Genomic DNA, 21,868 nt, shown 5'->3' with positions numbered 1-21,868 from the left:
AAAAAAAAACCCTAAAAAAGGGGGGGGGTTTTTTTTTTTTTTTTTTTTGAGTGGCGGAGGCAGGGGAAAGAGGGGTGTTATATTTCAGTTACTCTCACTGCAGTCATTTCTAAACAAAGTTTTGGTGAGTTCCCTCTACAGCAAGCTCTCAGTCTAGCATGCTGTTCCATAAAGTTTGACTTCTGCTGCTTTAGGTGAAATAAAAGGATACAGGAAAGTAATATTAAGGCTCTTACCATTCTGCAATGCTCTTATGTGCTCTTATTACAGAGGTCTCTATATCAATGGGATGGTACCTCATTCCTCTGAGCTCCAGTGTTTCATCCAGAGAGCCTACCACATATAGGGCATCATGCCTCTCTGCAATATAGCACAGACATTTAAAACATTATCAGATCTACAGAACAAACATGGTCATTTGTATGTGCTTATTCCTGATGTTCTAAGATGTTCCTGGTGCTTCCTAGGAGTCGTCGTCTATAATACAGATCAAGCTCTACCATTTGGAGATTAGAGAATTAAGACGTCATACAGCACTTCCTCTTATTGACTCCAAGCAAATGAAACCAGACTAAAAAGAATTTCTGGGTCATCCAATTCTGCCCCTTCTCTCACGTAATGTAATCTCAGTTCATAAACCCAATCAAAATCCATTGTTAAAGCATCTTTTTGTCCCACTATTCTTACCAGAGAACTTCTGATTGATAGGAACACTTTTCCAATTTCCAAATGTAACTTTTTTTTTCTTTTTAAAACCAGCTTATACCCACTTGTCCTCATGCCAGCAATATTATTCTTAGCTTCTTAAGCTCCCCACAGTTAATGCAGCGAGAACAACTCTATCCCCTCCTCAGCCTTAACTTTGCTAGATTAAATAAGCAAAGCTCTCCTAGACCCTTCTTGAAGGACATGCTCTCCACATTGCCACATTCATCCTGTAACTCTGTTCAGTTCAACTGCACTTTTTTTTGCACCCATTTTATAATTCTGCTCAAGCGTGTAACTTGAGACGAAAAGCATGTTGGGTAGCTGCACTGTATTTCATGCATACTTGCTACATTAATTCACCATACATAGCCTCTCAAATGCTGACAAACTAAAGGACAACTGACATTGTTCCACAATGATAAGAATCTCTATGATATATGATTTTTCAGAAAGCTACAAAGCACAAAAACTTGCTGCAGTAATCTGGTGCCTGCCACCTGCAACTTCTCTTTCTTTGTGAATGTCTGCTCACAGATTCCAATTTCTGTCAACCACCAGCTTTCTCAAGAACAGGGAGCCATTTCACTTTGAACAGTGACAGAAGGACAATTCCGTCAAAGCATCCAGTGCAGAACCTTGCACTAAGCAGCAGTACAATGTACCCTGGAGGTCAGGTAACTACCCTAGAAAATCAGAGGAGGAAAGCAAGGAATGCTTAGAGCACCTTGGCTGAGTGTTCTTTTATCATGCCCTACCAGCTCTGAAGGGGAACATGACATGCAGTAAAAGCTTTTTCAGGGAGCTGGATCTACGTTACATCAGCTCCCAGCAATAGCCTGAGACCACATTCCTTCGGGAACAGAGACTCCAGAGGGGCTGGCCAACACAGAACTGCTCACTGTACTAAGTAGGCTGAACTGGTGGAGAGGTCTGGTGCCAAGAAGGGATCCTTCTGTGTAATGGTGGTAGCTGTGGGCTAAGGATACCACACATCTCTGATGAAGACTGTTTCTTTACCAGAATTCACCTTGCGCTTTCTGATTGGCACTCCGACTGTGGAAGAGGGAAGCCTGCACGACGCTGCTCTGGAGGAGATGGAGTAAGTGGGCTGCAAGGATTTCTCCAGCCAGAGCAATAGCACCCATCTTGCTTGTTCTCAAGAGCCCCACGGAGACTGAACAGCACACCAGCACAGTAGACTGGAGGATGACCCTCTCTTAGTGACTAGATCCAACAGAGTTACATCACGGACCATTTCTGAACCCTGGACTGGTATCCACTGCAACAGATGGGGTAGCTCCTCAACAAAAGTCTGCACCTTCAACAAATTGCTCTCCTCACTCACTCTTCTTCCTTCACATAATGGAGGACTAAAAGTAGGATGGACATGCATGGTGCCCGCCAAACTGACCCTTCTGTTCCGGAAGCGGGAACACTGCTTTTCTATCTTATACCATGAGTGATTACAGGAAACGTAAAAGGTGCCCGTGAACCCCCTGCAGTTCATTATCCAGTGACAGCAATGAGGGGACACTGACACTATCCATGTAGATACCACCATTCGAGTCCAATCACAGACAATTAGCAATATACATTTGCTAATAAGTTACAAGCATTCAAACTCCTTTTCTTAAGATGTTTAGAGATTACTTTTTTTTTTTTAAATGTGTGATAATCAAGAGTTATACCTACTCCATATTCTGTCTCAACAGAAAAAGGAGCAGTTTTTCTTCCATCTGCTTACATTTCTTAAGTTTAGACATCTTGGCTTAAATTGAAAAAATGAGATTAACAATTTATTTTCTATACTGGAAAAATTATGGAGAAGTTACTCCTCTAGACCTTTAACTTCTGAAAGGCTGGGAAATCACTGGTATTTGTGCATGTCCTAAACTGTTGAATGACAGCATTATTCTTATTCTCTAGATCAGCACTGAAATACTGCATCCTGTCTGTAAGGAAAGTGGTTCAGAGGAAAAGTGAGTAGAAAGGCTCTAGTGCTTCTAACAAATGTGCTCATATTATTTTGTGTAAGTGGAAATAGAGGAAGATGAAGAACATGATTTCTAAATCTGTCAAAAGGGCATTATGAATTTCTCATTTTGCACAGTTACCCAGTATCATTATAATCAATGAATATGTACAGAGTAACAATTCCTGTAACATTCAGCACTTTTCTCTGATGGAAGTCAGGATGAACTTGCAGGACAGCTTACTCTTCGCTAGGTCAACTACCCCAAGGAGTTTCAAACACATGCTTCTGTAAGTACATTTGTTTTCTCTCACCTCCACTGGCATCAGTAAGTTCTGTTCTGCGCAGAAAGCCAAGGTACCCAGTCCGAGCCCATACGGTCTGAGTGTCTCCAAAACTCAAGCGAGCAGTAAAGTGATCAGCGTGCAGTGCTGCTTCTCCATACACTGTGTAGTAACCAGTAGCATTGTGTGGACTACTCACCCATATCTAGGGCATTAAAATAAAACCAAAACAAAACACAAAAGGGAATCATTCCCATATAAACATAGGTTATTTTGCCAGACCCAGGCAGCATCATTTATTGATTTAAAAGATCTGTTCCACTGACAATTTTTTTGCTCCTAAAATGCCAGGAGTAGTTTTATTAAAATAATTAATTAACTTCTGCCTCACAGAAAATGATCACGAAAAAGGAGTAAAAAGGAATTTTATATATGTGTAATTGGGGATGGCAAAGAGGAAAAATGAACTAGGCATTTGGCTTACTGGAAGGGAACACCTGTTAACCTGCAATCTTCTATTAGTTGGGCATCTTAGTATACACAAATGCAGACGTATATAAAACAATTATTAAACCAAACAGTAAATTAGCTCGTTACTACTGTCCACTGATGGGAGTACATAAGATATTCACTGCCTCTTCTAGCAGCCAATCATACAGACTAGTCAACTGATATCACCTGGTACTGGCATGCAGTAGTTTGGTAGAGGAGGGAGGAAACCATGCAGACATACACGCAAGTATGTAAACAGTTCCAGCTGTCTGTGGAGTTCTTGCCACATTATGTGGCCATCCCACTAAGAGACAGGCATTTATCTAACATGATTTATCGAGATATTAAATCACTGCTGATAAACAAAGTACAACAGCATCAAAGCTTTACCTCTCCTAAATGCGAGTCTCCCAGAGGTCCCTTGGTTTCTGTGTGTGCTATGATGACCTTTACCCCTGGAAGAATCTTGAATGAGAAGCAAATGTTTAAAATAGAAGTTAAGAGAACTTGAATTCATCAAAAGAAAAGTTAATAACGCAGAGCCACAGAAGTCATCCCTGCATCATAAATACCAACCATCTCCTCCTACCAAATTGTTTAATCATTTAAACTCTAAGCAGCTATTTTGTAGCTTCACAGTTGAAGTTTGTTTCACACCTGAAAAATGCCTTCCACATGAAGGCCTCTGATTTTTTCAGTTGTAGCAACATATCCTATTCCTTCACTTCGTGCACCTGGCTTCATTGTAACTAGCTGTTCATTTTATGCTCTCTCTAGTGCCTCTCCTAGATACACTGTGATTAGTGAAGCTCACTGCACAGATTCTGTACTGAGATCCAGCTGAAGCAGCTCACCACCCAGGTAAGGGTCATGAGGAGGAAGGATTGCTCTCAATCTCTCACCTTCCCAGACTCCATAAGCGGCAGACTGTGTGGAGAACCTCTCTCTACCAAACGCACCCTGAGAAAATAAGAGAATGCATTTGTACAAGGATTTATGAACTTAAATAGAAGTTAAATAGATGTGTTCCAGTATACCCAGTGTTATCCTAACCTTAGCTGCCCTGACTAAACTGTTAGATGCCAGCCAATTACGCTCAGTTATTCACAATGCAGTTAAGACAGTTAAGAGTTTCTAGCTGTCTTCAAGACTTCCATATTAGCATTCCCATAGACCATGTTTCTTTCAAGAATCAGGAACTCAGCTCTCTGGAGAGATGAGTAACTTTTTCCAACAGAGCTCTAAGGTTGCAGTTCCACCAGCATTTTAAATTCACCTTCCTTGTTGAACTCTCCTGGACCTCTGCTTGCCACACTGAACCATGGCAGAGCATCAGCAGGAATTACAAAAAGTGAAGAGCAAGCAGCCTAAATGGAATTAAGTGACACTATGCAGCCCATTAGTAGTATAACTTATAAAGGCAGCACATTTGCAGAAGGAACAAGAATTGAGTGTAGTAGGAGAGGTGTGTAAGAGAAGAGGCTCCTATAGATTATATTGTATTACACTATCCCTACACTTATAGGCTAGAACTGACTAACACAGCGTCGGCTTTGAGGCTATGGCTGAACTTGTTTTTAACAGGAATATATACCATGCAAGTCATAGTGATATATTAAATAAGGAGAAAATGACTGTCGTCTACTCTGATCTGTTGAGATACCAAATTGGGGTCATGCAAATGATGGTGAATAGCTTGTCCTCTAACAGCTAAGATTTAAGCTTGCAAAAACTAGAGATAAGTAGTCACAAAAGCTGCCAGTTAACCTAATTCAACATTATCAATTAAAAAAACGTAAATCAAATGCACCAAGTCTTGATATTATGTTTCTTAAAATAAGTACAGAAACAAATACATATATGTATGTATGCTACTAAACTTACAGTCTGAACTTGGTGCTGTTAGCACTTGTAGTAACTAAGTTAACCAAGAGACAAGTTAATAGGAAAATTATGACTACACAATTAAATCTGATAGAATGATGTACCCTTGGCAAGTTTCCAGATGACATGTGTGTACATATGTGCATATGTTTTGATATGCTGTAGAACAGGCTTGACATCAATTTATTGGATCTGGGAAGGCTGAGTTGGTTTGGTCTGAAGGAAAAAAGAAAAAAAAAAAAAAAAAGACTAAGGGGGACTCTAACTGCACTTTTTCCACTACCTAAAGAATTGTTACTGAGAAGATGGAGCCAGATTTCTCAGTTGCACACCATAAGGAGAAGAGGCCAGGGACATAATATGCAAGATGGGAAATGCCAGTAAGGAAAACTTCCCCAGAGCAGGGTGTCAGTCTCAGCACATACACACAGAGAGGAAGAGGATCTCCATTCTTGGAGATTTTCCGCACTGAACTGGTCCTGGCCCTCAGTAACCTGATGAAGCCTTGAAGCTGGTCCTGCTTTGAGCAGGAGGTTGCATGAGGGACATCCAGAGATCCTGCCCACCCTAACTGTTTCTGTGATTCTGTGACTAACCAGCCAGTCGGTAAAGTTACCTTTTGCTAACAGTCTGGTTAGGTAAGAAACAGCTAATGAGTCTAGATTATATAAGACTGATGAACAGACAGCAAGTTAGGTGAGGGTCTAGAAGGGAACAGCAGAACAAGTGATGGAGGAGGAGATGCCGGACCACTTCCAGCACACAGCCGCCATTAAAGGATTCTCTAGGGTGGGGTTCCTTGTACACAGTGATGAGGGATTAGTTGCTGCCAAGAATATTTCAACATACCAATGCAATGCAATGAGGCTGAACTTTCTCCTCTACAGTCATTAAATAGTTAATGCTTTAACATAATCTCTACCTGTCATGTCGAAGTGCTCTCATATCTACGTAGACTGTTGTTGGATCCGGTCCTGCTGTTCCCTAAGAATAAGAAGGAAGAAACAAATTCAACAGAAGCCAGAAAATCCTGCTTTCATTCTTACAGCCATGTAAATTCACAAATTCCTCTCCCTTTTTTACTGACACTTATAAAGTACTGCCCTAATCTACAAGAAATATAGTAAAATAGCCCCCCTTTCTAGAGTGACTGCCATAAAGCTTTGATGTTGTATGGAATCAGTAAATGAATGCACAAGCGAAGTATGTATTTATACAGGTAAGTCTTTAAGTTTTTAAAATTTTTAAATTTAAAACTTAAGGTTTTAAAATTTCATTTTGGTAAGCACCTCCTCTAAAAACTACATAGCAACTGCAAAGCATGTAAGCATAAACCTATGCAGGCCTAATCCCTTTCCCAAAGCTCATCTGTTCTACTTTATAACAGTTTTTGTCGACTTCGAAGAAAAAAAACCCCAACATTTAACTAAAACGTAACTCTAACCAGCCTGTGTCTTTTCAAGGCTCCTGCCAGTAACAGCCGAGGCAGAGGCAGAGTTCTGTTGCAGTCAGAGGATAAACCTTCTGACCAAGTCTGGTGAAAGGTTTCCCATTTCCCAACGTAGGAACAGGGGACCTGTTTTTTTCCCCCAGCAGAATTTAATCTCAAGACAACTAGAAACTATGGTGAAATGCATATTTAAGCTAAAAAAATAGGCAAAGTTTCTTCCCCGTAGCACAGTTTCTCATTTTAGAAATACTTAAAATGAGGCCACTTGGCCATCAGCTCAAGATTGCAGTGCTGGAGCATAGTAATAATGTCTTTATAATAACATTCCCTTGTACTTCTGTAGCGCCGCTGAGTCTCAGTAACACTGATGGCCACACCAGATTAATGGTATGATCTTTATCTTTAGGAATATACCATTCAGTAATTTTAATCATTGCTATACCCCCTTTCTGCTTGTTTGAGAAAGAGGTTTTGTACTTCAGCTACAAGTGTTCTTTGTGAGTAAAACTGAACTTCTTTAGAAAAAAAAAAATCTCGCTCGATCTGTTTCAAATGAAAACTCTCTCAAATGGCATACATTCGTTATAGAGTAATACTGCTGAACCAGACTGACTTTACAAGGACATTACAAGCACACATGCATCACTATACCTGTTCAGCCAGTTTGCCCAGCCTGTTTGGCTGACAGCGGGACCACAAACAGAAGTAACAGAGGCCATCAAAGTGTGTGAAACAGAGAGAAAGGGGAAAAAAGAAAATACAAACAAAGAGGCACTGGAAACATAAGATACACACAGTAAGACAGAAAAAAAAACCTCATACTGTTTTAGAGTGAAAAGAAAATTTCCATTTCAGATTATTTAAGAGCTTGGCACTTTCAAGTGGTTCATTGGGAAACATGCAAGTCCCAGTTAATAAGAAGAGGTTTAAGGCAGATCATACGTAATGCCTGTTGCCTTATCATAAATCCCTCCTCCATCTGTAAGTATCTAAAGGCTGCTTACAGCTTCAGAAACACCTTCTCAGTAAACCAGTCCAGTAAGGTTGGAAGACGTTATGTATTTATTTGCATGCTAACTTGTATCAAATACCCATTCAGTTTGGCTATTAATCTATATTCATTTAAATTCAATGATTTAAAAAAAAGTCAGATACAGATATCACTTTGGAAGAATGGGGGGAAGGGGTTAAAAAAACCACTAAAAAGGGGCTCAAGAATGGAGAACAGAGGTGAAAAAGGTATAAAATCAAGGGGAAGCTTAACTGCCCAGCAGCCCTACAACTCTTCACAGTTTTCTTGGAGTACTTTTCACATTGCCATTTAACATTCTGTAGAAAAACTGCCTTTTTCCCCTTTTGTACAGTCTGAATAGCAAATATCCAAAGCTGGCTTTTAAAATTCTTATTTAGACAGGCAATGCAGGAAGCTGTTCTTTCACACTTGGCATCTGAAATGTTTTATTCAATGAATTTACAATCTTTCTGTACAGTCATCTTAATTTCATCTATAGACTTCCTATTTTTCAATCTACCAATTCATAAAATTGCTCTGGATGCATTTCTTTATAACCATTTATCTAAGGGTTGTTAAAAAACTTTTCTCCTTTAATATGTGTGAAAGAAACTACAGAAACTAAAGAAACCATTATGAATGGCAACATATTTAAGAAGCTCATGGCCCAAAACATCTCTCTCGTAGGAAATCTAGAACATTAAAATGTATTCTGAGAGGAAAAAAGGCTTTCCTTCATCTAGTGGGCACCAGAAAGGAAAAAAAAAAAAGTTTTGCAAAAGCACAGTAAGAATCTTCATAGAATCATATTTTTTATTAAGTGTAATTCATACCAATAAAATTGGAAATAAAATTTACAATTACACACATACTTAATGCATGTGCCATCTATGAAATTCCTCACATATGAAGCTACATACTGCCACATCTGAAACTTGAGCAGTTTATCTTAACTCAAGTATCATCCAAAACCCAGGGTGCTTTGCCAACTTCTAGACCATACTTAGTACGTGATTTTCAGGTAAGTTGTAATACACTTTTCCCCTTTTGTACAGTCTGAATAGCAAATATCCAAAGCTGGCTTTTAAAATTCTTATTTAGACAGGCAATGCAGGAAGCTGTTCTTTCACACTTGGCATCTGAAATGTTTTATTCAATGAATTTACAATCTTTCTGTACAGTCATCTTAATTTCATCTATAGACTTCCTATTTTTCAATCTACCAATTCATAAAATTGCTCTGGATGCATTTCTTTATAACCATTTATCTAAGGGTTGTTAAAAAACTTTTCTCCTTTAATATGTGTGAAAGAAACTACAGAAACTAAAGAAACCATTATGAATGGCAACATATTTAAGAAGCTCATGGCCCAAAACATCTCTCTCGTAGGAAATCTAGAACATTAAAATGTATTCTGAGAGGAAAAAAGGCTTTCCTTCATCTAGTGGGCACCAGAAAGGAAAAAAAAAAAAGTTTTGCAAAAGCACAGTAAGAATCTTCATAGAATCATATTTTTTATTAAGTGTAATTCATACCAATAAAATTGGAAATAAAATTTACAATTACACACATACTTAATGCATGTGCCATCTATGAAATTCCTCACATATGAAGCTACATACTGCCACATCTGAAACTTGAGCAGTTTATCTTAACTCAAGTATCATCCAAAACCCAGGGTGCTTTGCCAACTTCTAGACCATACTTAGTACGTGATTTTCAGGTAAGTTGTGGAATACACTTTTTTTTCCTCTCCTAACTAGAGAAGAAACATCTCATTAAGAAAAGTTAGATTTAATCTGGTTAAATTACACATACAAGATTATCGTCAACTGAATACTAAACTGTCAAAGGTGGGTCTGGACCACAGCATGTCATTATTTCCAGTCTGTGAAGTAGGGCTGTGTACTTTATAGGCATATTCTCCCCTTCAGGGCTTCCAATTTTATACCTTTAATTGAAAAAAAAAGTCCAACTCTCACATGAGGTGAGACAAACATATTTGCACATTGATAATACTCATTTGAGATCTTTAAAAGTAAAAAAAACCTGCCAATCTTGTCAATTTTCCTCGGTCTTATTTGAGGAACTCTGTCTTCCATTTAATTCCACATATACATAAACTACTTTTCAAACAGGCAAAATCTGAATCACACAAAAACTGAAATAGCACTGCTTAAGATATTTAATACGTTTACGACCAGGAAGCTGTGTATTTAATTTAATACTGCTCCTGCATAGTAGGAAGGAAACGAGTTTCTTAATACTGATCCTCTGTATTAGAAAGGCAAATCAAGTGGTCAATTAGTACAGAAAAGTGAAATTACCACAATCCACATCTTCAAGGCTTATTTACTTGGTGATGAAGCAAGCAACCAATGGAGCTCTAGTTCATTAGAAAAAATCCATAAATATAAGGAATAAGCAGTTTAATCTCACCTGTAAGCAAATCGCTACGTTGACCCTGCACCCAAATGTAGTGCTCACTGCACGAGCAGAGAGGCCCAGGTCTTTGAATAACTTAGAGAAAGACTGTGTTAATGTAATCCTTGGTCTCTCCTCTGCAACCACCATGCATGTTCGCACGCAGGACAGGTTAACTCCTTTCATCTGAGAGGTTGGGTGAAGAAAACAACATTTTAAGTTTGAAGTCAACAATTCTAGAAATAAGCCATTTTAATTTGCAGAACAGATGGACTTTAGAAACACTAGAGTAACTGACATGAACTGGTTAAACAATATAGACACGGACTACACTCAGTTTGGCTCCATCCACCTAGGACAACCCTCTAAAATTTTGCCAAGAATCTTTGTGGTAGGGTTTGATGCACAAGATGCAAACTACTCACATCGTGGAGCTGCAACACAGCCACTCATCATTTTGAGCTGAAAAAACCCACAAAATGTCATTGTATCACAGGGCTGGGCACACAAGAAACCAGCTTCCTCCCAGTGCTGTGCAGTTCAGATGCAGGCAGAGTGTTCGAGACATTATTAGCTCTCATCAGCACGAATGTGAACCTGTAGCAACTGGCTGTGGGCCAGGATTCCCTTCAGTGAGGTCCAGGAGAACAAAGGGACAGAGTTTTTTGTCTATACTGAGAATAAGCACAATGTAGCCGCTTTCTTGCACACAACAAGCTGCCAGACATTCCCAGTGGAAGTCCTTGAGCAGCTTCGTTACTACAGCCGTGGGAACTCTCCTACCATTGAGACAGAGGCGCCTCTTCAAGGAGATTATGTTTCAGTTAAAGAGATTTCCCTCAAAAATAAATGGATGTATTAGTGTGTAATTGCTGCTGTTAGGAAGATTACATCCATTTTAGAACTCAATACTTTTGGTGTCAAGAGATCTGAAAGCAGGTGAGACTTGCCAGGTTTTGAGGGGCTTTTTGTTATGCTTTTTTCGGGGGAGAGGTTTTTTGTTTTGGGTTTTTTTTTTTCATCTCAGACAAGAAAAAGTTGATAGGCTTGCTAAGTATTTTGCCCAAAATCTCAGAAATACCCAGCAACACAGAGGTGGCACAAATAGGTAAAGCTGAAAACATAAGACTTTTTTTTTTCCCCCCACCAGAAACATGACAGCTGAAACTTCCAGCAATCTCCATATTTCCCAAAAAGCAAGTCATAATGAAAGGCTTTCAAAGAAACGCTTATGGCCCATCTTCTGCAAGCCAAAATGAAATATTTTTAGAAAGATACATGTATTTGTAGGTCAGTCTGTTGAAAAATTAAGTCCACTCACCCGGAGTATATCAGTCTGTGTTCCAAGCCCTTTGGTGCACATCTCCATCACTGAGTAAGAGCAGAACGTGACGCGCACTTTATACTGACTTACAGCAGACAACCACAGAGACACATTGCTCTCCAGTTCCAGAGGAGGGACTAGAATAGACTGATGACCCGAATATACACTAGAGAGAGGAAGAAAAAGAAACATGAAAACTTCAAAGCCAGCATAAAAAAAGCCAGAAGTTACATAAAATCAAAATGAAGCAAATACAGGAAAACTGAGTTTGGTATCTGTCTGAACCTCAGCTTATCTTCTCCACAGACAGCAAGTTACCTCTTAGCTAAGAACTATGGGTTTGAGTTAAGGCACAAACTTTAACGCGAGTATATTTGTCCCGCAGTAAATTGTGTTGAACTAGAGGGAAATACTCAATGCCTTGAATAGACAGAACTTCTGACACTAAAACGTTAACATTTGAGACATCATTCCAGTTACAGATTACAATTGGTAATTGAGCTTATTTTTATGAGTCATTCTAGGAAAAATGCACCTTTTGCTTTGAGTGAAATGAGTCTTTAACACCTATATTGCACCATTCAAGTTTTTAGTGCAATTTTCTAGCCTTTGCCATAGGTGTCTCAGTTTTTAAACAGTGTTTATGTGAAATATTTAACCTGGATACCAGTTAACATGAGTGGACAGAAAGTCAAATTCAGAGTCACACCACCTTTTAATTTTTTTTTTTTTAAATACTATATACTCATTTCAAGACAGTAAACACCATGACCATACAGTCTTAAATTGCCAAATGTTTTTTAGATCAGTTACTATCAACAAAATCAGTGACACACTCCTCTGTAAAACCAGGCTTAGACAAACCAATGCAGCTTGAAAAAAATAACAGCATCTCTAATTACTTTCAACAGGCAGCTTGACATGCTTGCCATTTCTCCTAACTAGAGTTGATGTGGTTTTGCAGTGCGCAATACAATGAGGGATATGAGGGATTTGTTTTCTTTTTAACCATTCTAAAATAGAAAAAAAAAAAAATCATTCTGTAATAAAAAGTCTTTCACACTAAAACAAAGCTATAACTCAGATGAAACAAAGCAACCTTATATTAACTCTTGTATAGAAAGCATGACACACGTAGTTCCCTTCCCTAAAAATATTTTTCTGAAATCCATTTAGATTTTAATTCTTCCATCACTGAGGTTTCTTCTCCCTCCACCCTGCCTCAGTTTATTGATGATATAAATTATCAGATGTTACCAAAGTTAAATTTTTTGCTTTCCTTCAGTACATTTCCTTTCCAGTTGAGAAATTGGAGAGGGAAGGAACAGGTTAACTACAGTAAAATTAACTTTATCTGTTTACAAAATAACATTTCATGTTCAGTTTCTGCATTTTTTTTTTAATGAAATATCCAAAACACTATTAAATCTTGGGATTAGTTAAAGCATATGGAATGTTTTAAAAGGCAAAAAAGAGGAAAATTTTGCAGCTTTGCAAAATGTGCTGCATTATAGTAATTATCTGATTGAATCAATTCAGGTCTCATTCATTTTAAGAAACATTTAATTGCTTCCTTTAGCAGTATTTCTTAGTGCATACCAATCTTGTAGTCAACACCTTAAGGGTCTTGTAAAAAGATATGGTTTAATCTCAAAAGACTTTGAAAGGACTTATTTAATCAATGTGAAATAGACAGTGAAGTCCTTTTTTTTTTCCTTGGATTTGGTATCTAATTAATTCCACTTGCAAAACCCAAGGTACTCAAGTGACTAACTAACTAACTTAATGAATTTTGTTACCACAAAAGGTATTTTTTGAAATACGTATAAAAAGGTTAATTTGGGTTTCTCTGACGGTTTCCAAGGGAACAGTAGTGGATGATTCTAGAGAAGGCTGGGAACACATGAGAAAACCTACAACTCAAACGACATACCTGCACAAGCACCACAGTGCAAATCCCAAGCCACAATAAGGGTCAAGGCAGATGGCAATCTGACGTGAAGGGTACAGTTCACACTGTAGCTTTATAGAGCGACATAAGGCACTTGTAGCTGCATGTGACATCTGGAATAGGAAAACAGGCCTTCTCAGGGATTTTTTAAGAAGGTTATCACATGTAATAACTGATAAAAACGTTTATTGTAGAAGATGTGGCAACACGTAGTGGTTTGGTTTTTTTTTTTAAGCACCTTTAAAACAGGAAAGGGATATGAGCCCAAAATTTCACAGATACTTTTCACGCTAGTGGCTAATGACATCTGTCATGACACTGAAGGATGCCAAATGACATCTGACATCTCTACAATAAATCGCAAAAGAAAACATTCATGAACTTTACAACAAACACTCTCCATTTAGTCCCCTCGGTGATTCCTCACATAGAGCCAGTAAGACTGAACGCTTCCAAAAGTGCATCAAGACATTTTGACGTTATGCAAATTTAAAAATAAGCTTTCTGAACACTAAGATGGTCCACTTACATTTTTGTATTTCTTCTCTGGCAGGAGTAGTGAATGTGGAATATGCCTATATATAAGGAAACAAAGTATAATAATCTCTCTCTCGTTACTCTACCTTTACTCCTGCTAATATACCAGTAGTAGACACACTGAAGTCCAAGTATGCCAACATATCTGGAGATGTAGGTCTGAAAATACTAGCCAGCTTCTTTTTAGGCATATCATCTATTTAAAATATATAAAAAGAGAAGAGTACTACATTATTTTGGAAAAAGAGCACAGGACAAAAATGTGATTTTACAGCATTAACACCAGATGCTTTCTATAGTTTCTGTACAGCTATTGCGATGCAATGCAAGATACGTCCATTCAATTAGGCAGTTACGGTATAACAAAATAAATAAATCAGTCATCAAACTATTTACATTTTGGCTAGTGGGTGAACATTCTGTACCTGTATCCAAAATAGTGGGCCATGTTTTAATATCTACAGCTGTTGCAGCCTCCTTGGACTTCAGCAGTTTCATTATCACTTGTGTGGTCAGTATACATGCAGACTTACTGACCTGTAAAAGACACAGCATTAAAAACATTTATAAAACTAGTGAATGAATGCTGGAGTGATTTCATATCCATCCAGATGAGATAACCAGTAAGCTGAATAGATGAAGAAAAACATTGGCAACAAAGCAAAATAAATTACAACGATAGAAAGAACATTTTAAATGAGTTTCTGAAAAAGTATTTATTGACTCAGCCACAGCATACTGATTATTTTTTTTTCCTAGCTTATTTTACATTGACTGTGGCAAAACAATTTATCAGTCTGCATCAACATCAACATCAACCTACACCCACCAAAAGCATTAGGAGACGAATGTCTTATACATACCTCTACAATCATTTTGACAGTGGGCAGAGTGGTAGCAAGATTCTGTGGATGAGGTGGGCGAACGGTGATAGGTATACAGCCAGCATATAAGCAGCCATAGAAAGTTGCTATCAAGTCTACTCCTGTAAAGGATATTTGTGAAATTAAAGCCATTTTTATTAGAACAAAAGGCCAAACTCTTTCACCAAAATCAAAATACACACTGATTTATTTTATTAAGATGTAAGGATTTGTCACAAAGGTCTCTTCAAATCAACAGGCTGTTCTTGGCCACGCCCAATTCTATAAGGTTAAAATATTTTGTGTTTGAGTGTTAGCAAAAATTATTCAAACCCTACAAACTTTAAGTATGTAGGGATATATTTTCATGGACAGGTAGTATAAAATAACAAAAATAACAAAACAAGGCATTGTAGGTTATGAAGATGACGACTCAGATTCTTTAAAAAAGCATACATTTATTTTTCACAATTATGACTCTGAAATATGCAGTCATCTTACTTTTACGAGGTAATACTTTTTTCCTGAGGTACACTTGTAAATACATACTAGTAATGCGAGTCTGGGGTCCAGATTTCACTTCTAGAGACAGCCATTCAGAAAAGAAAGGGTGTTCATACACTGACATCCCTAATCTAGCTTTCAACAGATACATATGCAGTTTTATTCCATTCTCTGAGAAAAACGAGAATCTTTCATGTGGTTTAAATCAAACTACTCTTGCATAACTGCCCAGACATCTGGAGCAGTTAGATGAAATGTTTGGTAAATGTAGTTTGCCACTTGGAGAAGCAACTTCATAATAAAATGACAAAAAGGAAGTCTCTTCCTTGAAATACTAAGTCACTGCCATATACCACTATGTTAAATGGATGTTTGAATGCTCTATCTTGGCAAGAGTTGTTTTCTTTTCTTGTGATGTCTGACTTTGACTTTTGCTGTCTGTACTGCCTTACCTGGAGGATAAACCAGGGCCACATGGTCACCAACATTCAGTCGTCCTTTCTCCATCAGTGCAACTGCCACTCTCTCTGCTTTTTTGTGCAACTGTATGCACGATGCAGTGCTAGCTACAGTGCCCTGCACAAAACAGAAGCAACATCAGAAAACTTCATGGAGAACAGTTTGAAACTGAATAAAGTACATGTTGCAGATGCAATATTTCATTGTCCTTATTTTAACAATATAGCAAGCACTTTTAAAGACTCTGTCTCAGTGTTTTGGAAACCATGCTGCTGGTACCATGAACTTTTAGAACGCTAGAGAATTTTATACATATTATTTTGAACATCAGACAGTGAAACAGCTTCTGAATGTATTTGGTACCACAAAAAAAATACCTTACAAATATTTGAAATTTCACAGCCCAAGGGAGAACACACAGTTAACACCACAATTGTTTTAGCAGTAAGTGAAGACTGCATCAACTTTACCCTACCATGCACAGCCAAACCTCTAGATGCTTTTGCAATCAGCAGTCTTAAAAGCGCAAAGGGAACTCTGCTGATGTCTCTGATACAGATATTCTTTTAAAGGGTCATAGAGGCAACCTGAGCTGTGGTTGGCATGTACTGTCACTTCTGCTTCAGTGCATCTACTGTCTATCTTGTAGAAAGTATATTTCCCGCAACTATGCATCTAGAAAGTCTTCACATGGAAGCAGCTGTATCTTTGGATTGCTTAGGCAGTCGCAAAGTCATGGGGATTCCAAAAGGCTTAGTCCAGCTTTTGATGTGAAGACAGAAAACATCCTTTTGCTATCCAGCCTAGGAAGCGATGCTTTAGCCTTAAGCCTGTGAGGTTGGGATGTATCCGTTTTTCCAAGACTACAATCTGATTCAAGAAAAACTGGTGGGACAACCACCTCAGAGGAAAACAGTCAGAGACTGAATGAAGCCTCCTGCTATACAGATAAGGATTATCACAGCAAATGTCTGCTATACAAGTATTCGGCTTCAAGTCCAAGACGAACTGCCACATGTAATCCTCAGCCCAAGTGCATAGCTGTCTGATCCAAGGCCTAGTTTGATGCAGGACGGCACTGGCACTCTGCTCAGTTTTACTAAGGGAACTGTTGTTAAAGCCTGGGAGCTAAAGTCATGCAAAATAAGAACAGTAAATACAGTGTACTGTTGATATAGGAACAGTAGCAGCTCAAGGACTTGGGAGAAAAATATTGACATGAAAAAGTGTAAACCAAAAGGGTTTCTCATGGAGAGCTGTGAACACACTAACGTTTAGCACTGTAGCTTAATAGTCCCAGCTATTTAAAGCACGTGTTCACCAACAGATAATTTCTTTGTGCCTAAGTTTTGTGTTTCCTTTTTGCAGAGTCTCCTTGTGAAGGGTAAAAATTGCCTGAACAAAGTGACCCAGAAAGGGGCTTCTTCAAAATCGAAAACTTCCCTCAAAAGCCTCTTCGCTCTGAGAGAAGAATAAACCAATTCTGTGGCTTTTAACAATAACCATGTTGAAACAGTTTCTTCTGTTAAAGCAGAGTCTCATGAGAAAAGTCAGAACTTTGAACCATCTCCTAAACCATTTTGCCTGTCTGAATGAGAGACCCAAAGGCAAATCCGTCACTTCCCAAGGACTGCTGCTGGGCCTTCTGAAAGCACGTTCCCTATCTCACGTCTGTGATACAGCACAGCACAAGGTAGACCCAATTTGTCACTGTGCTGTTATTGTCACTGGAAGGGTAGCTACTGAGTACAGGCTCAAACAAAAATTGACAAACTTTGCCTCCTGGAAAGAAAGAAGGGGAATGAAAAAGTGCCAGAACAGCAGTAGAAGACTCTCAAATATTTGAGTTTTCTGAAATATGCACAGCAATAGTGCTCCTCAAGCCCAGGGAGGCTGAAATACTGAGGAACATGCAAAAGTTCACATTTTTTCACACCCCTTTATGAAGTGTTGGACGCACAGGGTACGTGAATGCTCCAAAACTACTGACAGTCACATGCAGAGCAGAGTGGCTATGAGCAAAAATGATGTATTTACCAAGAAACATGACTGTTGCCTTGTCATATGTCGTAAGGGCTCAGACAGCCCTTTAATAAAATAAGTATATAGAGCCTGTAAGTACATAGAGCCTGTACTCCAAAACAGATGCATTTACTTGTTCACATTTGAGTGACTGTAAGTGCCATCCTTTTCAGGGGCAGAGCCTAGCCGAAGACAAAGCATCAGTGTCTCCTGAAGGGTGTGCAGTGCTCCTGGAAAACTTGATTCCAAAGCTGTCCCAAGGGTTCTCTACTTAGGCTCTAGATCTTCTAAGTAAAAAATACTCCAGCTCTGACTTCCAGTTACCCTTATGCTCAGGGAGGAAGACAGAATTGCGGCTTCCATTAATATGACAAAAGTTGTGTTCCAAGAGGAAATGCAATTACTGCAGTGTTTTAAGCTAGGCAGAATGCATACTGAAATTCCAAATGTGGAATAAAAGATGTGGAATAAAATTCCAGATGTGGAAAAACTATGCTGCTTGCTAACTAGCAATTTTTGTCTGCTTCAAAACCATGACATCCCACATCATCAACATAACCTGAAGAATTTTAGGAAAAGACTTCTAGCTGGAATTTTCTTAGAATCCAAACAATCTTTTACTGATCTCAATCTCCAAGTATGACCTAAAGTGCATCTCACCTTGGAATTCAACAAAAGGAAGAGGGGATGATCTGGAGTTGTCTGAGCTCGCCACTGAAGAACATCTGCTAAATACAGGAACTGAAACAGGAAAAAAAGGAGACACTCAGATTCACTCAAAATGCACCATGCTTAGTTTCAGCAGAATACCATAACTGGTCTTCTCTCATTTTGAGAAGCCAATTCAAATACTTAATAATACCGGGACATCAGTGTTACCTTTCTTGCCTGGTCGTTATCCTCCAACTGGGTAACATCTCTCCCTGAGGCTTGTGCAATTCTCTTCCCAGCAACAAGGTTTCCTACTATCATTGAAGCAGGACCAACATCTGCATTTTGAAAAAACAGTGCAAAATGAGGAAAAATAATGCAAGGAACATGTAATAATCTATAATTCAGCCTGCAGATTACTATAAATGCCATATGTAACATAGATCTGAAAAGATGAAAAGCTAAAACGAAGGATCGTATTGCATAGAAAAAGAGAGAAGAGGATAGTATGGTACACTAAAAATCAGTCCATTATCAGTATGGTACATTAAAAATCAGTCTACTACTGATTCAGCAAATTGAGGTCTGTCTGTACTTCAGTTTTATTATGCGAGTTACCATCCTTCGCAAGATGGTCAGCACAGGAACGATTTATAACATAGCTACAGAAGCATGAAATGGGTACGTGCTGTACGTCCTTGCATTTACCTAGGATTCGAGGCAGACCATAATGCTCTCACTGAGCTCTGGGCTGCTCTGACAACACCACTAGCTCTGCCAAGTTAGGCAGCTTAAAGCCATCCAACATACACAGCCCTGAGCTGTCATGTTGCCTCTAGATCATACTCCATGCATACCCTCAGAGACAGACACGCAGAACTAAAGAGCATGCTCTGGTTTACTCACCTGGTTGTTTCTGTCGAGGCTTAGGCAGGTTAGTAACGCAAGTATGTGGACACATCAAGACATTACAAGGGTGCAGAGCACCCTCTAAAAAGCGCTGCTTGGTTTCTGAAATATGAATTCCTCCAAGTGGAGCCTTTGGCAAAGTGTTGGCTGGCACCAAGGCAAGACAGTAGACGCCCACTTGGTGAATGCTATCAATTGCCTTGATAAAAAGGAAAAAAACCAAACAAAAAACCATTCCACGTTATCAGATGGGATGTAGCTAGAGCAAGAATTTGAATTCAAGTCATTTTATAACATTAACATTTTTACTTGCACCACAATTTGCAAATAAAGGGTCCAATTCTGCACTCACTGAACTCATAGAAGTTGTGCCATGACTTCAGTGGGAGCAGGAGCAGACCCAGGATTTTGCTTGTGCACTCTATCAAGGGGATGCCACCTGCACATCAGGGATTAGGAAAGTCTCTTAAAAGTGGGCAAAAAGTGCAGAGATTTTAAAAAGTCAAAATTATACCACAGAAGATTTAGCACGTATGGCACAATCACAAAAGCGCAGTAGAACATAAAACCACAAGAATAGGGAAATATCTTGCTGCCTAAAACTTAAGTGTCTATTTTAGCTATGACACTTCTAAAAAGAGAAATAAAAGTATTTTCTCCCATGAAAAACAGCCTATTATCAGATGTTCCCTCCAAAAAGATTATAAAGCTGAAATTAGACAGAAACCATTATTACACAACTGCCTTACTTTTAAGAAGCATCTTCCCTTAAGTTGTTCTCTCTAGCCTTCCCTTCAGTTGTCCCTTCACCAGAGTCTTCTTCCATAATTGCTCTCTCACTTTTTACTTCCTTAGAATTGATCGATTAATTCTGAAATCCTCAAACGCAAATCTACCAGAATTCTCCTCCCTCCTGGCCCCCCACAAAAACACAATAAAGTAATCAAGGGAAAAAGTTTTTAATGCTTGTGGTTGGAGATCTAGAATAAGGATGTTAGTGACATAAAAAGATTTTAGGGTCTGTTTTGATACTTGGCACTAAGTATACCCTTAAACATTTTCAGACTTAACTCTCCCAGCCAGTATGAAATCAGTAGAGATATGTAGAATTAAAACAAAAACTATCATCCTTAGGACTTTAAGAATCCTAGCAGTACGAAGTTAAACATTCTGAAAAGAAGTCTTAGTTTTTACAAGTTTGTTAACTATCAACCCTGAAATACAGTCAGAAGTCAGCTTATTACAACTCTCTATAGTTACATGGATAGGTTTTTCTTATGGAAAAAAAGATGCTCTAAGATTCTCATTTCATACATCAGCCTTATTCACCTGGAAAGAGAGAAAGGACAGACTGACTACCTGTAGAACCCTGCTCATCCACTGAAAACTATCCTCCTCTGATGCATCAGGGCGCTGCTCTGCCACAAGCACTATTCGATCATCATGCAAAACGGTCACAGAAAACACTGCTATCCTAAAACGCAAAGGACAGAAGAATGATAGGATGCAACATATGATGAACATAGCATGGTTTATTATAATGTGGAAATGACTGCAACCTTTAATGGTACTGTTTCAACACACAAGCATTATTCATGCCAGCTCATCACAAAATCACAGACAAATTTAGAACAAATGTAGGTTCATTACTGTAATTTATTTCTGTTGGGGGTCAAGTGAACTTGCAGTCACCAACGTAGTAAGCGTTTAACACAGGCAGGTTCCATACATGCAGGGGCTGTGCAAACCTTGCCTATATAACTCCGTCGTGCACACTAAACCTGTTGCACCTACATATGATGTCCCTCATGAAAGACAACTATGCCAAATTACTGACCAGCATGTCTGTCAATGCTTGCACTGAAAAAAACTTACTCCTCTTTGTGAATTAAGTTAGTTTTAGGCTTGCATCTTCTAGGATAAAATATTAATAATGCGTCAACCAGGTATGTGCCATTATTTTTATGATATGTGAATTGCACAAGTGATGCAAAAATGAGGAAAGTTTGACTTTCATAGAATTATAGAATGGTTCACGTCAGAAGGGACCTTTAAAGATCATCTAGTCCAACCCCCCTGCAATGAGCAGGGACATCTTCAACTAGATCAGGTTGCTCAGAGCCTTGTCCAGCCTGACCTTGAATGTTTCCAGGGATGGGGCATCCACCACCTCTCTGGGCAACCTCTTCCAGTGTCTCACCACCCTCATCACAAAAAATTTCTTCCTTATATCTAATCTGAACCTACCCTCTTTTAGTTTAAAATCATTACTCCCTGTCTTATCACTACAGGCCCTATTAAAAAGTCTGTCCCCATCTTTCTTATTAAGACCCCTTTAAGTATTGAAAGCCCGCAATAACGTCTCCTCAGAGCCTTCTCTTCTCTAGGCTGAACAACCCCAACTCTCTCAGCCTGTCTTCA

At 38.7% G+C, this 21,868-nt stretch overlaps 1 protein-coding gene across 1 annotated transcript in view; it reads right to left on the bottom strand.

Moving 5' to 3' along the window:
* Positions 1-21,868, bottom strand: part of DIP2A (disco interacting protein 2 homolog A) — a gene marked incomplete at its 5' end in the record, with an annotated part of 93,211 nt that overhangs the window by 2,812 nt on the left and 68,531 nt on the right. The window contains 16 exons of the mRNA XM_009283147.1: positions 237-360; positions 2,995-3,169; positions 3,847-3,921; positions 4,359-4,416; positions 6,263-6,324; positions 10,243-10,413; positions 11,549-11,717; positions 13,485-13,615; positions 14,126-14,235; positions 14,465-14,576; positions 14,903-15,024; positions 15,859-15,982; positions 18,548-18,628; positions 18,767-18,876; positions 19,445-19,646; positions 20,807-20,921. Coding sequence (XP_009281422.1) covers positions 237-360; positions 2,995-3,169; positions 3,847-3,921; positions 4,359-4,416; positions 6,263-6,324; positions 10,243-10,413; positions 11,549-11,717; positions 13,485-13,615; positions 14,126-14,235; positions 14,465-14,576; positions 14,903-15,024; positions 15,859-15,982; positions 18,548-18,628; positions 18,767-18,876; positions 19,445-19,646; positions 20,807-20,921 — 1,941 coding nt within the window. The remainder of the gene's footprint in view (positions 1-236; positions 361-2,994; positions 3,170-3,846; positions 3,922-4,358; positions 4,417-6,262; positions 6,325-10,242; positions 10,414-11,548; positions 11,718-13,484; positions 13,616-14,125; positions 14,236-14,464; positions 14,577-14,902; positions 15,025-15,858; positions 15,983-18,547; positions 18,629-18,766; positions 18,877-19,444; positions 19,647-20,806; positions 20,922-21,868) is intronic.

This window comes from Aptenodytes forsteri, unplaced genomic scaffold (genome assembly GCF_000699145.1).
Source record: "Aptenodytes forsteri isolate BGI_AS27 unplaced genomic scaffold, ASM69914v1 Scaffold198, whole genome shotgun sequence".
Taxonomy (NCBI): domain Eukaryota; kingdom Metazoa; phylum Chordata; class Aves; order Sphenisciformes; family Spheniscidae; genus Aptenodytes; species Aptenodytes forsteri.
This window is presented reverse-complemented; position numbering and strand designations above follow the sequence as displayed.